A 16,166-nucleotide genomic window follows, 5' to 3' on the forward strand; every position below is an offset into this window, starting at 1 on the left:
CCGAAGCCGCCGCTCACACCGTCGGCCGCTCGCGCACACATTATTTTAATATTAGTTCGTATGTCGTCGTATTGATCATTTTATTCTGTCCGGTTACATCTAAAAATAAATTTGTCAATTATATTTTATAATGACCGCGCGTCGTTCGTAACGTGAGGGCTATACATAGGGCGATACATACACGTACATCGATTGTTCGCAATAACAATGTGACATATCGAATTCGACTGCCGATAGTTTTACAGCGATAGCTTAAGTAGATAGAATAAATTGGTGTTCGTTCACGTTTAGAAAACTGTGACTTGTCTGTAAATTGGTGTGTAAAGCTATTCTTTTATCTTTTTTTTTATCCCTAATTAAAGTTAAAATTCGAAACACATCTCATCAATTTTGACTTAAATCTGTTTGAATCAAGCTTCAGCTTAATACTTATTAAATGGGTATTGGGTATCTAGTTATCTACGTACTACATGAACGGCTTAAACTTCGTCCATCAGTGATAATAATCATATATTTACTATCGTAAATAAACCAAAAAGATGATCGTTGTCTAAAGAATTAGTAAGGTGGATTTTCACCTTCAAGAAATAGTCGAGTCTCTGTGGAATTTTTTTGTAACATTGTGGAGGACTTGGAATTTTACAGTGACAGACAAAAATCACTGTTTTCTTTGAAAAGTGATTTTAGAACGATATTTAAAGCAATATTTAATATTGGTAAACGTGGAACATCTCTATAGATAGTTTATTTTGCTTTTTATTGTATAGAACATTATAGTGGGGCCTCTGTATTTTTTATCGGCTTGTCACAATTCAGAAGACAAACCATCAGAAGACTCGTTTGTTGAGTATAAATTGGTTTGTGGTGTTTGTTATAAGACTGTCGTATTTGTTGGTACAATTAGTAGTTGATTGTAGGTAAGAGGGAAGCCAGCGGTGTCTTAGATTAGAGTAGCAGCAATAATGAAAAAGAAGAACAAGGTATAGTGTAGCTACTTGTGTGACAGTTGACGGGACATTGAAATATAAAGTCTTATGACAATTGTTCATTACAATTAGGACTAGGTAACACACACGTCAATTGGCCTTGTACTATTTATTACATTACTGTCGTAAAGGTTGTTTTCTTTTATCTTCGATGTTAAAGCGTCAGGTCTCTCTGTCACATTGTCATTTTATTCAGTTTTTGTTTTATGCTAATGAGTATAATACGTAATTACGTATTATACGACTATTTACATAGGGATGGCTACTATCATGTTTTAAAATAACGCCATGTTTGTTAATTGTTAATTTTTAATTGCTGGAATACCAAAACTGTCAATGACGACCATTATGAAGCCGATGACCTGCCTCTGATGTATAAATGTAGAATCGCTCCTCGGCTAGCTTTTTTTTAAATCTTCATTTAAAATATGTGACCATATTATTGTGAACGTTTTCAAATTTCGTCTCACTGTTGCAAACCGTTCAGTAATTAACTGCTACAAACCATTGTTTTAAACTAGTGTCTACAATATCGACATCTCACTTACATGTTGTTTATCAAACACGGGGACGGTTGACAATTTGACGGTTTTTAGTGATTATAAACTAACGATGTTCGAAATTTTACCATGACTTATATACATAGGTAGTTAGGTACGTCTTTTTCAATGGTTGCAGTTTTCAAGGATCGGGACTGGGGTGGGGGTGTTAAGGGTTTGTGGTTTGTTTACAATGGGCTGTCACAGTGTAAGAAATTAATGTACTTTTTGGGGGTGACACTCGGGCTGACTTAACTTTAGTACAATTCTTAGTTTTGCACCATTTAGTAATACGTAATAGGTAAAAGAGTAATTCTACACAAATCGTAAAATAAATCTTTTTGTATACATATGGAATGTTTGGTGTATTTATTTTATTTGTATTCATTGTTGAGTGACACTTTGTCGATAATTTGAGTAACTAGTTCTTCTGATGACTTGTGTTTATTAAAAATGTGTTTGTTTTTTTTTGTATTACGTCCTTATTACACGACTCGTGTCGTCGTGTCACTGCCGGCAGGAGTAGCTTCATTCTGTTAAGTCCTTAACAGAGTGTAATTTATTTATGAACTGCAAGTTGCAGTGACACGCCTGCAGTGCGAGTGTGTAGCATGTGATCGACAACTGAACAAGTTACTGTGATGTTGATATAACTAGAATGTTTTTGTTGTTAATTAAATAAAAAGTTTATTATTTATGCCTTGTTATACTTATTTCACCTTACAATATTTTTATTAGTGAGGTAGGACACGGCAGGATATATCTTGCTCAACATTTTAAACCGCCTGACCGTTGAAGTACGTCAACCTTACAAAATATTACAGATAAATAATACTGCTGTCAAGGAGTGTTGTGAATGTGTTCATATGGCGAGTGGTGAGTAGCCAGCGGCCAGCGCTCCTGGGCAGGGTCGGGGCAGTGCTTGCATATGTTTGTAAATACGTATCCCTGATTTACGTGAATGTAGTCGCACAGGCGTGTTTCGAGTATTACACTGTACACTTGTACACTGCATAGAAATAAGACTTGCCTTTCGGTCAAAGTGCATTTGAGTATAACTGCACAATTAACAAATATTAACTTAACGGTACCTCTCTACATACAAAATATGTAGTTGTTATGTCTATAAAAGTTAGACTTTCACGAAATTTCTCAGTCGAGTGCCTGAAATTACATGTTATGATATTTCACTACATATCGTATATATAAGTCCCCTGCCGCATCTGTCTGCCTATTTGTCTGTTCCCGTAAAACTCTAAACCAATTCTGAACGGTTTTTTTTTCACCAATAGGTAGATTGGTTGTCGAGGAAGGTTTAGATGTATAATTTGTTGACGTTTGTCCCACTGTTTGGCACTGTCCTCTTACTCTACGCGGAGACGGGTCAAAGCTTAATCCACGACGCTGCTTCACTGCGGTTTGGCGGATATGTTCCCTTCTTTGAGTAACGATCGTTATTAGTTGTCTGTGTTAACAACCAGGACCGACAGCTTCACGTGCTCTCTGAAGCACGGTTGGGAAACAGAGAAAATACCTACTGTCTAAAATTCCAATAAGTAAGACATAACAAAATAATGTACTATGGTGGAATTGTTCTCAGTTCCTAAAATGATCGCGTACAATTGATTGAAACATATTTAAACGATTCCAGTTTTAATTCAAATGCCTTATCAACTAAAATACGTTAGGTAGTAGGTACCTCAAGCATTTTATGCACTCTATTACAATTTATCAGTACCTTATTAAAACGAGTTTAATATGAGCTATCAGAAAATAAAAAAAGGTCTCAATATGTAATTTGGTGCTTAAATTATTAGTATTTGCAAATTGACCCATGAGAACTGATACTAAGCTAACCATGCTTGTGTTCATTTCAACCCTTATCAATGATTGTTAGATACTTTGTCACAAAACCAATCTGTGAAGATCCCGGTCTTTTATACAAGTCAAGAATCTAAGCCCAATTTCAATGGTGCGAGATTAGTACTGCTATAGTTAGCACACGCACCCCTTTGCGCTGTGATGCAAGCCTTAGATGCTGCATGAGCATTTTGTTTCGAACGAAGCAGTAGGGACGGGACCTCGCAGTCAGTCTGCTCAGATCCCTCATATCGGTCACACATCTTTTTCCATACCAGTTCTCGTACTATTTTATTTAATTAATTTAAGAGAAGTATTGTTCAAACCATAAATAAATTCTGTAATTTCTAAAAATCTTTTTTTTTTAAAACTGTTCATTCGGAACCCGTGTAACATTGGTGGCAGCGTAAAGGGATATCAAATATCCTCGGGTCCGTCTCCATGAAATAAAAAACTAAAAAACTTAAGTGAAGTAAATAATTTTGTGCCGATAAACTTATCTTTCCTCTGTATCCTGAGGGGAAAATCTGCAAGAAACTGTGTGCATTACATCGGGTGGAAGTTGCAATCATCCACTGTCTCCTGATCACAACGACTGTCTCTATAATCCACCATATAATCTTATAACTTTTCGTTCGCGTCAACGCTGCTGTACGTCACTGCTATCGCTGTGTGCGATCGCGTGGTGCGGTGGCGACGCTTTAGTGTAATTGGTTATATTTTAAAATATAAATGCGTGACGTGTGATAGAATAATAATTGTGTTTGATGGCAAACGAAAAAAACCGACTTCAATAACATAGACAAGTATACAACGTAGGTAGACGAAAAAATAGTCAAATAAATACGCACTATCAAACATTACTCTAAAAATTGTAATCAGATCTCGATGAAATTTAAATGTGACAACATGATAATCATCGGCTTTCGATTAAATTAAAAATCATCAAAATCGGTACACCCAGTAAAAAGTTATGCGGATTTTAAAGGGTTTCCTCTCGATTTCTCTGGGTTCCTATTGTCAGATCCTTGTTTCCTTATCATGGTACTACACCTGGGATATCTACTTTCTACCAAAAAAGAGAATTATCAAAATCGGTTCATAAACGACGAAGTTATCCCTGAACATACATTATATATATATATATATATATATATATATATATATATATATATATATATATATATATATATATATATATATATATATATATATAATGTATGTTCAGGGATAACTTCGTCGTTTATGAACCGATTTTGATAATTCTATATATATATATATATATATATATATATATATATATATACGGTCGAATTGAGTAACCTCCCCTTTTTTGAAATCAGTAAAAAAAGAGACAGAATCCTATTCTGTCTACTTTGCACAGCACACCAAGCGATCGTCATGCTTCTAGCGGCTGTAAACCAATAAGCCGACGCACCCTTACCACTGTAGTTGCCCGACCTGTGTATAAGACCGTGATGAAGGTAAATTGAGAATGAAATAGAATCTACATTCTTTGAACGGAGCTTAAGGGATATTGGATGATTAACATTGAAGTGAGTAACGGCACTGTTGATTTTATCTGGGCTATCTGGATTCCAGATAGAACTATCTGGGCTATCTGGATCCAGATAAAAATTGTATCAAAATTGTACGAAAATTTTGGTATCCCTGCTTCAAACACAATAGTTAACAATATCTTTCCATACAAATCATCGTTTTTTATTTGGAATTTTCAGCAGGGTTGTTTATTAGGTAGGTAATCCAAAAAAGTCTATATCATATATATTAATACGCTAAGGTTAAGCCAACTTTGACCCACCTATATTTTGTGTGTGATGTGGTCGCGAACAGTGACGTCATCTATGACGTCGAGTGATCACTTGCGACGACCACGAGCCTTAGGTAGAACGACTAACTGAGGTAGGGCACAGCAGGAAAATTCCTGCTCAAAATATGGAGCAGCCCGACTGGGGTAGTACCTCGACCTTACAGAAGATCACAGTTAAATAATACTGTTTTCAAGCAGTTTTGTGTTCCTGTTGGTGAGTAAGGTGACCAGAGCTCCTGGGGAAAGCAATTGGGGATTTGGTCGGCAACGGGCTTGCGATGCTTCTAGTGTTGCAGGCGTCTATAAGCTACGGTAATCTCTTACCATCAGGTGAGCCGTACGCTTGTTTGCCGGCGTAGTGATATAAAAAAAAAAAAAAAAAAAACGACAGAATGGGCTTTCTGGGCGTTGCGGACACTGGTGGAACGCGGCCTAATAAATATCCTCTGGTAGAGCGGACTACCCCAACCGCGAACTCCCGTAAGTCTTCCGCGGGGTTGAATTCAACCCAAGCACTCAATGGTATATTGACACAATGTTGACTTCGCATCTCCCGCATAATATGATTCGATAAACGCGCGCTACTTGAGACGTAGTTTTTTTACTCATAATCCACAAGTTTCTACACTTATAACAAAAAAGGTTATATTATTTTGAAGAGTATGAACTAAGTTTTAATTTACTATATAAAAAGTATTATACGTGTACATAATTATATCAATTATAAAATCGCGCTCGTTTCAGGGCGAGGGAGAAAAAGTGGTCTTGGTGCAAAAACATGTCAAAAAAATATACCTAGTATTATGATACATTTGTCGTTGGTTCTACTTATTCTGTTTCCCAATAGTATCTATCTAGCTCTAACAGCAAAAGAAATATATCGTGATACAGCAAAATTTCTTTTTTATACTTAAAAATGGGTGGTCTAGATTGCGAGCGCTCGAATCACGACATTTCAATTATACTTTGTACAGCAATTACCGTAGGCACGGAGTTTGTACTTCATAGTTAATTTAGAAAAACCAGTCAAAATTAGTATTGAAGATGAACAACACAACGATAAAACTAAAAACAATATTTTTGGGCAATAATATCCAAAGAGGGAAAAGAAAGTAGGATATTTTATTTATCCTCGACAAATAGTACTATAAATATTCATAAAGTACCCAAAACACACTGCATCGGTGTATAATATGTATACAATTTGCGTATAATAATAAAAATATAATATGTAATAAAAATATTTTATTGATTGATTCATTGATTTGTTGGTTTTCAAATATTTTAATATGCAACAACATTAATGTTATTGACATTGACATTTGACAATTTTGACATAATATTTGTTAGTAAATGGATACGGGTACCACCAACTCGCTTTATCGCCGCCAAAACACCAATGGATTGTTTATAACAGTTTTTTTATCGTCAGCCTGCATGTTAAATCACTGATATTATAATATTTCATTTTAAGTGTTATAATGTAAGATTTTTGTACTTTTATATCTTTTATATATTAAAAAAAAAAAACGGTTTTTGAGGTTAAGTTTTCATTTTGTTACAGGTCTTCGATTCCGCGCTCAAACCTCGTTCAACGAACTATAGAATTAAATTATATGAATAAGAAACGTTCAAATTCTTTAAAATGGATTATAGTAAATGCCATATTTTTGATAATATTTGCTTATGACCTGTAAGTAGTACAACGTATAATTTTCACTACTCCTAATGTAGATATAGTAAATATTATTGTAAACCGATGCGGTAAAGCATAAGTCAAGCTTGTCAAACTTTTTAGAGCTATATGTTTGTTAGAGCTACAGTTAGTACACACACAGTACAGTTACAGCTAGTAGTTCCAGAGAAACTGCTGTATGCTTCAGTTTGTAATAGCCTACTACTGGGCATAGGCCTCTTTTCAATGTAGGAAAAGGATTAGAGCCTTATCTGCTCCAATGCGGATGTATTCTCTACTATGAGTAACAATTGCTATCAGGTGTACATGATAACAACCGGGACCGACGGCTTAGTGTGCTCTCTGAGGCACGGTGGGGAGACCCACAAGGACTGCACAAACACCCAGACCACGGCAAACACCTGTATGGCCAATACAAATGTTTGTTATGTGCAGGGATCGAACCCGCAACCGCCAGCATAAAAAATACAATCCATGGCTGTGACCATTGCGCCAACGCGGAATCATTTATAGTTTATACATATAGCTAATTTTGTTAATACTCAAAATGATTTTGTAGATCACTTGGTATGGTTCATTGATATATTCAAGAAATTCTCCAAAGAACTAGTTACAAAATTTTCATATCTTTATGATATAATTTTTACGATTATTCTAAAAAATTCTTTCCCTGAATTCGTTATCAGCATTTTCTATCTTTTAAGGTCCTGTAAGTGTCCAGGATATACTTCATTTTTACACTATGTAGAACTCATTTGCACTGGAATATTGGCTGCTAACTTGGTGCAGTATGCCATATCTATGGTGCCCAGAAGGGTACCTAAGCTACCTCTCTCAACTGATCAACAGAAATTGCTCGGATTATCCAGTGCAGATTTAGGTAACTAAAATGTTAGTTATATAATTTGAACTGTGTGCATTAGAATATGCACACATGTTAGTGTTGAAGATGTTGATGAACTACATGTTACACACTAACATGTTATTGCCCACATTAACCATTATTTTTTATCATTACTTGGCAGATTCATCCTTTGTTTTGACACAAAGTGATCACTCTTGCATTCGGCCGAGCGAGAGCGATAGCGAGAGCTGGCCAGTGTCTGACGCCGACCTGTCGCTGTCGCCGCGCACATGGCGCGCGGCGCCGTCCTCTCCTCACTCCCAGCACTCACCTCACTCCCAACACTCACCTCACTCCCAACACTCACCTCACTCCCAACACTCTCCTCACTCCCCGCACTCTCCTCACTCCCCTCACTCGCCGCACTCCCCGCCCTCGCCCGCACCCTCCCCGCCGCACGCGCGCGACCAGTTCATCGCCGACCACGGCTCGCTGTCCGCCTACCTGCGCCACTGCGAGGACAGCGCGCGCGCCGAGGCGGCCGGCGAAGGCGCCGCCCCCCCGCGCGTCGCGCCTCCGCCCGTCTACCAGCTCTCCGCCCCCGACGACGGTACCGCGCTCGTCCGTCTAGACGTCCGCGTATATACTCTCGGAGCTCACACCGCTAACGTTACGTTTCCTCCGCAGGTCACAGTAAACTCGAGGAGAGCTCGCCGCAGGGGTCTCCTCAGGTGTGGTGGCGGCTCGACCTCGACCCCCAGCGCCTCACCCAGTGGAACCTCAATCTGCGCCTGGTGAGTGGCCGCGATCCCTCGACGTCGATCGCCCGACCTCGCTGACCGCGGCGCTCGTTGCAGTGGATCCACGTGACGATCCTGGAGCGGCTGGTGCGCTGGCTGCGCGCGGCGGACGAGGCGCTGGCGCGGCTGGCGCTGTGCGAGGCGGGCGCGCTGCGCGACGGCCGCGTGGCGCCGGCGCGGCTGCGGGCGCTGGCGGCGCACGCGCCCGCGCTGGCGCCGCTGCTGCCCTTCCTCGAGCCCTTCCCCGACCAGCGCTACGTGGTGCGCCGCATCGCGGGTGCGTAACGCCACTTCCGGCCTCGAAACCGACCGGAGGCGCGCATTTTGTTCGTCGGATTCGTCCACCGTCATCGTACGAATCTTTCACTCGTTTTCGTCCTCCGCAGAGCTAGCGCAGGGCGGCTGCCTGAGCAACTACCGCTGGGACCGCGGCGGCCCCGAGTGGGACGCGTCCAAGCCCACGGACGCGGAGCTCGTGCTGCACCTGTTCGCCGCGTACCTGGACGGGCAGCTGGCGGGCGGCGGCGCGCGGCCCTTCAGCGCGGAGCACGTGCGCGAGGCGGGCGCGGGCGGGCGCGGCGCCGCCGTGCTGCGCGTGGGCGCGCGGCCGCCGCACTACGCGCTGGCGCTGGGCGGCGAGACGCTGGACGTGGGCCGCGGCCGCAACAACCTGCTGCACACGCTGCTGCTGTTCCTGGCGGCGGCGGCGCGCGCCGACCCGCCCGCGCTGGCGCGCACGCACCTCGGCCGCGCCGGCCTCAACATGCTGTGGATCATCGGCCGCTGACGGCCGTGCTGCCGAGCCGCCCCCGGTGCCGCCCCCGTTACGATTAAACCAATTCGCTGGAGATCAGAGGCCGCTAACTACCGTGCGGCCCTTCCTACTGCTTCCGTTATGATTAAATCAGTATTCTAAATGTAGTGTACTCCTTTAATTTCTTCATCATCATCATCATCATCATCATCATAATAATGATTCATTTTCCATCACAGTCATGTTGATACAATGAACCTTATCTTTTTAATGATATAACTACAATACAAACTTTGACAACACGATTAGCGAAGGACTGGTGCTCAAAAAAATGTATAAAATACCTGTACTATAAGTCACCAGGTCCCCCCCCCCCCCCAAAGTTAAGAATACAGGATCATGTACTCAACTTGTCCAAATGGAGACAAGCCTAATATAATGGCGTGAACTCATGTGTTTTGCCCATAATCACCACGCCGGGCAGGCGGGTTGGTGACCGCAGGACAGGCATTGTCGCACCGAAGACGCTGCTGCCCGTCTTTGGCCTGTGTATTTCAAAGCCGTTGGATGGTTATCCCGCTATCAGTCGACTTTTTAAGTTCCAAGGTAGTAGTGGAACTATATTATCTCTTTGTCGCCTCTTACGACACCCACTGGAAGAGAGATGAACGGGAAGAGGTAACCACCCGGTTATATTCTTTACTGCCGTATCCACAGAGCAGATCCTTTGATTTACGTTTCTCTAATTATGATGAACCATACTAAAACCTTGATTGATAATAATTGATTCATATAATTCTCAATCAATGTATGTTTATTTTTTATGCTCAAATTTGTATACCAAATTGGTATATATATTTAAAAATTGAATATTTGATATATCTCTACTATTTCTATCAACTTAAATATATGGTGTTATAAAAATACTTTCGTGATTATGAATTGAATGCAAATAAAATGAAGAATTTTATTAATATGATTATACACATTTAATAAATGTCAAAAGGAAGATATATTAATTCATTATATTGTGGTAGCAAAAGCAACATAATATTTACTTTGAAAGTGACTGGGGATCAACGGCTTTTCGTGCCCTACTAGACAACCAGTAAACCGGAAACAAATTTTTGTACAAATACAAATAACCACCCTAACCAGGCACAAACCCTAAAACCACCGTTGTTCACAAACCTACACGGCACACGCACCACTACACCAAAGTGTTTGTTTCCGACCATGTTAACCACCAGTGGAGCAGTGCTTTGCTTTATTCACAACCTACATGGAATAAACACCTATGCCCCTTGCTTATCAGTGGGTTCAAGGCTAGTCAATCAAGGTCTAGTGACAAAGACATTGCATTAATAATAATAGTCAAACAATGATAAATGTTTTACACTCAACAGCCCCCAGTAGGATTTTCTCCTGTGTTGTGGGTCCGGAAACACACAATACGCAAGCACAAACATCCAGACTGTGACAAAGATCTATATGGCCAATACGAATGTCTGTCGTGAGCGGGGATCGAACCCACAATAGCCAGTGCTATGACCGCTGTGCTAACGCGTCGTCATGAATGTCGTACTAAGCTATTTCTAAAGAGAAATTTTTAAGATTAAGTATTAAAGATTATCTTAAATGGGTAACTTAAATTGCTTATATTGTTATTTTGAGCGGAAATATTGAATCAAAACGATATGTAAATTGTTGTATTATTTAATTATTATAAAATTTTCTTAATCACTTCACTTCTATACTGAGAACTATGTTGAACATTGTTAATTTAATTAAATGATTGTCTCAATATGTACATACACAAAATATTACGGATCACTGGAATATAATCCCTGTTATCTTTTAGCTATCACTATTTACGTTTATTTACAATGTGTCGGTAGGGAATCATCTTCTAGATCCTTGGCATCACTTAACTGCTGTCTCAAGGCAGCTTGTAAAGCGTCTATGAACTGAGCGAGCGGAGGCTCTCCACAAGTGTGCAGGGCCCGCGCCAGGAAGGGCAGGCGCCGCAAGGCGCGGCCCGACACCTGCGCCGCCGCCGCCTCGCGGGCCACCGCCCACAGGCGCAGCGACGCGTGCGAGCCCTCCGTGTCCGCAAAGCGCGACGCCTCCAGGATCCGCAGCGCGAACAGTTGCTCGCGCGGCGCCACCACGCCGCGAGCCATCATCTCGCTGCAGCAGCCTCGTAGGATCTCGTAGGCGGCGCGCTCCGAGGGCGGGCCGACACGTCGCTTTATATCGGCTCGATCCACGAACGCGACGTCGATCGCTCCGGTCACGTTGGAAGTGGTCAAGACGAGAGCGTTCGGGTGTCGTTTGAGGCGATCGAGTTGCGTTAATATCGCGTTCACTGCACGAATGGAATCCGAAGGTTCGAGGCCTGACAGCGCTGCGCGGCGCGCGTGTGCCAGTGACTCTATCTCGTCGACGAGTACACACGCTAGAAGACTTTGATCTTCGACAATTTCTCGTATACGATCAAAAAGCTTTGCAACTAGTTTTCCGCTCTCTGAGAACCACTTTGAGAATAAACCGTGAGCATTTATCTCGAGAAGGCGTGCACGCGGAAATTTATCATTTAAACGTATAGCTAGTTTCTGAGCGAGAGCGCGACAAAAACTTGTTTTGCCAGTACCAGGTGGTCCATGCAACAAAACTACTCGATTCCAGCTAATAACATTAGAATCCACGCGGCGGTCGGCGAACTCGAAGGCGGTTTCCACGAATCGAAGCGTGTCTTCTTTGAGTTTAGAGTCGTATATGAGACTCTCCCACAAGCCGTGAAACTCTTCGGTCGGTAGTGCCCAAATATCAGCTGCCGCTATTTCTTCACCAGATGCGGCATCCGTCATCGTGTCGGTCTCTACGCCGAATATATCAAACTTAAAAACATGGTACACGAACTCACACTCTGTCACACCTACTTCAGTATTGTGTTCTTCATCACAACATGTTATAGATTCTATATGATCTTTAAGGGCTAAATTGTCTTCAAATTCATTATTTTTTATCGTAACACCTGGTGTTATTGACACAAAATTTGCTAAATAAGAATGAACAACATCTTTGATAAAATCTTTATTTGCTTGACTTCCCCGTTTTTGAACAACTTCTACATGAAGTGTAGAGCTCATTATAATATAATATTTAAAAATGGTTTTGTTAATATTTTTATAAAATCAGGTAAACTTTGACAGATTACTTTTAAAATAACTGCCTATTGCCTCGTACCTATTTTATATTACCTATGTTAAACCGAGGTTAAACCACAGATAAGTTCGAATCATTCCGATTGGTTAGTGGTTTTCTATGTGTACAAAATTACAAAGTACTCTGTGGTTAGTGGTTTCAAAGTTTACTTTTATTGTTCGATAATTCAATTGTAAAAATTGTTTGTTCGTCTTCTATTTATTTATAATTAATTAAACAAATGTTCACCCTTAAGTTTGGCCCCCTAACTAGATATCGTGATTTTTGTCGCCCAGATTAATGAATTTTAATTAATTTTCGTTTGTTCAAGCACTATTGATGATTGTTCGGTCATTATAACAATTAGAATTATTACTTTTGAAAAATCAAGTTATGTAGTGAAATATCGTTCTGTGACGTTTCCGGCGTCTCGAAAGGTTCAGCCCCTTCGACCTTGCGTAACAAAACGCAGACACCCGGGTAAGCCGGAGAGGCTGAGGCTGGTCGCACGAAGGTGCGGAGGCGAGAGATAATTAATAAAAATTATTTTCTAATGTTTACGCGAATTTTACTCATTTAATGAAGGACTGTCAGTCCTCCCGTGACCATGGTTGCCTGTAAAGTATCCGAAACGTCGGGAATCAAAAGTTAATAATAAACCGCGATAAAATCCGAAAAAAGTTGTTTCATTAAATAATAAAAATTAATTAATTTGAGCGACAAAAATAAAGATATATAGTTAGAGGCCCAACTTAAGGATGGACATTTTAAAAGACGAACAAATAATTTTACATTCGAACAATAACGAACAAACGATGAACAAATATTTAAAAATAAAAAATCAAAATCAAAAATCGTAAAAAGTGGGGCCAAATTCAAGAAGAGTTCAGAAGTACAGATACTGCCATATGCAAATAACACAAGGGCAAGGAGTGAACATGACACAGGGCTAAGAAAAAGTTAACAAAACAGGATTAACACATAGAGCAACACGGAGGGGAGTAGCCATTGCGTTTGTTACCGATCATAGAGCAACACGGAGGGGAGTAGCCATTGCGTCTGCTACCGATACAAAATTGTCTGTCATTTTTTGCGGGGGAAAATTACACACATGCACACTTTATCTAATTCCCACACAAAGATAATCGTCTGTTACTACGAAACTCACACATACTAAATTAAAATCACACATTTTTCACACACACATAGATATATTCTGTGTCATTACAGTATAATGACACGCCGCAACTACACTGACAAGTTTCTCACAGCCATGGTTGTAACTACTGTCGATATCCATTATCGATAAATTCAAGTACTCGGTTAGGGAAATAAGGTTTTTTAATTTGATACAAAGGTAAGATGTTATTATAAAAATAGGCTTAATTTATTATATACTACAAATCAAACATCTTCATGTAAAATAAACGATTATAAAGAGTAAAGATTTGATTGTTTGTTTTTTAGCATTGAATAGGCTCCGAAACTACTGGACCGATTCAAAAAATTATTTCACCGTTGAGAAGCTACATAATCCTTGAGCGACATAGTTTATACTATATTTTCAAAAATATTAGGGATCCTTACTAAAACTCCAATAATGTAACCCAAGGGATAAAAAAATAACCTAAAAAATTCCTTACATTGCGTACGCTGCAAAAACTAATGATAATAGAAATATATAATGTAGTAAGACTTTGTACAACACATCATTATCTACAATAATTGTATTTGCTCGCAAACGAAAACAAAACTGACTTCAATTACATCGACAAGTAATACAATATACGTAATATATACGCGTTATCAAAGGTTACTCAAAAAGTTGTTATCAGATCTCGATGAAATTTAAACGCGACTACATGATAAACATCAGCTTTCTGTTAAATTAAAAATCATCAAAATCAGTTCACCCAGTCAAAAGTTCTGGAATAACATACATAAAAATATACAGTCGAATTGAGAACCTCCCCTTTTTGGAAGTCAGTTAAAAAGTGTCGTGACAGCCTATGTCTAACTATTATAATTATGTCACAATACGTTTGGTGCAACGTTGTTGTGCCAAACAATGCCATTCTACAATAAACGATTTAAAGTTAACATATATTTTGAGGAGTTGATGATGTACATGATGACGCCGCGATGGCGCAACGGTCTCAGTCATGGATGGTGCCTGTTGCGCTGGCGGTTATGGGTTCGATCCCCTCACATGATAAACATTTGTATTGGCCATACAGGTGTTTGCCATGGTCTGGGTGTTTGTGCAGTCTTTGTGGGTCTCCCCACCGTGCCTCGGAGAGCACGTTAAGCCGTTGGTTGTTATCATCTACGCCTGATAGCGATCGTTACTCATAGTAGGGAATATATCCGCCAACCCGCATTGGAGCAGCGTGGTGGATTAAGCTCTGATCCTTCCCCAATATGGGGAAAGAGGCCTATGCTCAGTACTGGGATATTACAGGCTGAAGCGAGCGATGATGTACACGGTGATGTCAACGAATCGGGAGTAGGGAGCGTAACACTAATGGCATCATAAGATGATAGCTTGTCATCTGCTAGATTTAATGATTTGTTGATGACTCTGAAAGGATGGACATTGTTCATTTTCAAAGTTGATAAATCTAAGCTTCATTTCACTACTATGACTAAGGTGAACCATATCTTGATTACCTTGTACATGAGACAAAAAAAAACTTACGGGACAAAAACAGTGTGTCGTTAGTGTTGGTTTGGCGCCCTCGACTAATCCTTCTATTGTTCGCCAACACATAAAAGTTAGTGGTATTGATATGATCTGAACAAATTACACTATTTTTTGTGGGCGTATAAAGTGTAATCTGTTATTACAATTTTTTTTCCATGTATCCCTTAAATTTGGATTTTTAGAAAACCTGCCAAATTTTTATATAAAACATTATGGTGGAAGTTCACATCAAGTAATTCTAGTAAAATGTATTAATACTCATAATACGTGTATTATATTTAATTTAATGCAATTTTATTATATAACTATGTTTATTAAAAAAATCTACAATATAATATTTTAAATAAATCAAAATCTCAAAAATGTCTGTCTCCTCTTCTGCCTTTGCCATTTTTATCGATAACCATCTACAAACAAACCGGCAACAACACTATCGCTCGGCGACAGTGACTTCTGACTCCGATCAGTCGCTCGACTGATCCGCATATTGTATGCGGGCGAGTGGCCTGTGTTGGTAAACAAATCGAATCAACACGAACGATAATATTTGTAATTTTTAAGTTTAAAAAAGGTTTAAAAGAAGTATACAAGTAATGGTGTGATTAAAAAATACTTACGTATGAAAGGTAACGCCATGTTTTAGTAAATTTGACGTGGCAGATCTTTTTTTGCAGAAAAAAACATAACAATTTGGCATTTTTTGAAGGACCTTAATTCAATCGCGCAACTAGTGATCAGTGCGGCTGCAACTAGTTTTATCGTATGCATATGGCCATTTGGCCTTATACCTTGACAGAGGGGAACGCCTGTACATGGCTACTCCCCTCCGTGTTGCTCTTTGGGTTAACATAATTCTTTGATCCACAATTTTCTTGTATTACAAAAGATATGGTAGCTTTTTTGACGAAGGATCAGGCTGCCTGGCTTATTTCGTCATTTTCTACC

At 40.0% G+C, this 16,166-nt stretch overlaps 2 protein-coding genes across 2 annotated transcripts; one reads left to right on the forward strand and one right to left on the reverse strand.

Annotated features, from left to right (window-relative positions):
- The first annotated feature begins 6,132 nt into the window (after window positions 1-6,132).
- LOC123661468 (transmembrane protein 209) lies at window positions 6,133-9,477 on the forward strand. Its single transcript, XM_045596423.1, has 8 exons — window positions 6,133-6,209; window positions 6,781-6,909; window positions 7,617-7,792; window positions 7,938-8,366; window positions 8,444-8,550; window positions 8,614-8,666; window positions 8,763-8,833; window positions 8,943-9,477. Exons 1-8 carry the CDS (start codon window positions 6,133-6,135, stop codon window positions 9,341-9,343), a joined length of 1,443 nt encoding a protein of 480 aa, XP_045452379.1. The 3' UTR covers window positions 9,344-9,477.
- A 1,533-nt stretch (window positions 9,478-11,010) lies between these two features.
- On the reverse strand, window positions 11,011-12,477 carry LOC123661928 (pachytene checkpoint protein 2 homolog). The gene has a single exon (XM_045596860.1). The coding sequence runs from the start codon at window positions 12,460-12,462 to the stop codon at window positions 11,188-11,190; it is 1,275 nt and encodes a 424-aa protein (XP_045452816.1). The 5' UTR covers window positions 12,463-12,477; the 3' UTR covers window positions 11,011-11,187.
- Window positions 12,478-16,166: the final 3,689 nt, after the last annotated feature.

The sequence above is a fragment of the Melitaea cinxia genome, chromosome 17 (genome assembly GCF_905220565.1).
Source record: "Melitaea cinxia chromosome 17, ilMelCinx1.1, whole genome shotgun sequence".
Taxonomy (NCBI): Eukaryota; Metazoa; Arthropoda; class Insecta; order Lepidoptera; family Nymphalidae; genus Melitaea; species Melitaea cinxia.

Coding starts and splice junctions, on each gene's coding strand:
- LOC123661468 (XM_045596423.1), top strand. CDS start 6,133: ATGGGTGGTCTAGATTGCGAGCGCTCGAATCACGACATTTCAATTATA. Junction 6,910..7,616: donor ATAATATTTGCTTATGACCT/GTAAGTAGTACA, acceptor CTATCTTTTAAG/GTCCTGTAAGTGTCCAGGAT. Junction 8,367..8,443: donor GCTCTCCGCCCCCGACGACG/GTACCGCGCTCG, acceptor TTTCCTCCGCAG/GTCACAGTAAACTCGAGGAG.
- LOC123661928 (XM_045596860.1), bottom strand. CDS start 12,462: ATGAGCTCTACACTTCATGTAGAAGTTGTTCAAAAACGGGGAAGTCAA.